This window comes from Olea europaea, unplaced genomic scaffold, assembly GCF_002742605.1.
Source record: "Olea europaea var. sylvestris unplaced genomic scaffold, O_europaea_v1 scaffold9260, whole genome shotgun sequence".
NCBI classification, from domain to species: domain Eukaryota; kingdom Viridiplantae; phylum Streptophyta; class Magnoliopsida; order Lamiales; family Oleaceae; genus Olea; species Olea europaea.
The window spans coordinates 3,070-4,626 of NW_019267746.1; the positions used below are offsets into that span (position 1 = coordinate 3,070).

General features: G+C 35.6%; 1 protein-coding gene across 1 annotated transcript; it reads right to left on the reverse strand.

The window, feature by feature from the left end:
- Positions 1-493: 493 nt before the first annotated feature.
- LOC111392388 lies at positions 494-1,281 on the reverse strand. Its single transcript, XM_023017724.1, has 2 exons — positions 988-1,281; positions 494-859 (listed from the first exon to the last, which is right to left on the reverse strand). Exons 1-2 carry the CDS (start codon positions 1,279-1,281, stop codon positions 494-496), a joined length of 660 nt encoding a protein of 219 aa, XP_022873492.1.
- Positions 1,282-1,557: the final 276 nt, after the last annotated feature.

A 1,557-nucleotide genomic window follows, 5' to 3' on the forward strand; every position in this document is an offset into this window, starting at 1 on the left:
ATTATTTATGTAATATTTAATTATTTATTTTACAGTTTATGTGTTTATTTATAATGTTTGTGTGTATTGTGGAGAACATAGTGTATTTAAAAAAAACTTCGAATACTACGATTTTAAATAATTAACATAAATAATATGCATAAATAATGTGAATAACCAATGAAACTAATGAATGAAATGTTTAAATAAAAAACTAAATATAATAATTAACATAAATAATATGCATAAATAATTAACGTCATGTTATAAATAATTATATTGTCAATATTTTATTAACAATGTAAAATTACACATCTGTTACATTGTCATGCAGAAGAATCTGACATGTACAATATTTTCTAGTATGCCCTGTTGCACTGTATCTACCGCACTTACGAGACTAGAAAAATTCTCCAGTAAATGGTATTCTACACGTACGTGTACGTCTAGGAGTACGTAGTCCGATCGCTGGCGGCAACAAGTTATTCAGTGAGAGAATGTGGTCGGGAACTTTTCACTCGACTTCATTTGGTATAGAAAATATTGTTTCGATATACGCTGCTCTATAATAATCAGTCGTGTAATAAGCAATGCATAAGGTGTGTGGTGGAAATCCTCTATTTATAGCCACTGCCACTACATGTGTACACGGAAAACTCTCCAACTGAAACTGTCTACACGTGCATGTGTTACCATTCAAGTCCACAATGTATCCGAAATTACGTGCACATCTCACGGAGAAGCGAAACTGATTCAATGGTTCTACATATACCTTTCTCACCACATCTAAAGTCTTGAAGAGTTTATCTTCCTGAGCCGGGGTTAGCATACTTGTGCAACTTTGTGATTCCTCACCTTGATTATGAAACCACTGTTGCACCTTGTCACGAATGTTCTCAATCATTGCAAGAATTGGTAACTCTCAATCCTTCTTGAATAAGGCATTAAGCGACTCTGCATTGTTCGACGTCATCATGTTTACTGACGTCCTGAAAAATGTGATCGTGCCCAATGTTCTATCCCTATCTCTATTAGATACTTCCATGCAGCATGCAATTTACTGTCTATTTCGACCATGAACTTCTCAAACTCTTCAAAATTGTAAACCTTTGTAGCTCTCATAAACAACGCAATGATGCACTTGCCTCGATACTTGGTTTTTAGGTTTTCCTGTATATGGTACATACAATAACCATGATGTGCCTCGGGGAAGACTTTAGCGACACCATTGATTATTGACTGCCCTTGATCGGTTACGAATGCAAGGTTCTTGACATCCCCAATTACTTCCTTCAACTTCATGAAAAACTAACTCATTACTAGATCATTTTCTCCGCTGACTATGCCAAACGCAAGAGGGTAAATTTGGATGTTGGCATCTTGACATGTTTCAATAATCAACTTGCCCCCGTATCTCACCTTAAGGGTTGTATCGTTGACTAGGATTATGGTTGCATTGCGTTTCGAAATCCTCGAATGCATTGTCCAAGAGTCATAAAGAAATACTTGAAACGATTCTCGTCATCATTCTCAATAAAGAATGCCGATCCAATATTATTTCTTCCCATGTTATAGCAA

What these genes read in the sequence shown, in the direction of transcription:
- LOC111392388 (XM_023017724.1), bottom strand. Translation starts at nt 1,281, where the DNA reads ATGAAGTTGAAGGAAGTAATTGGGGATGTCAAGAACCTTGCATTCGTA. An exon ending in AGATAGGGATAGAACATTGG is followed by an intron (nt 860 to 987) that starts GCACGATCACAT and finishes ATTCGTGACAAG; the next exon opens with GTGCAACAGTGGTTTCATAA.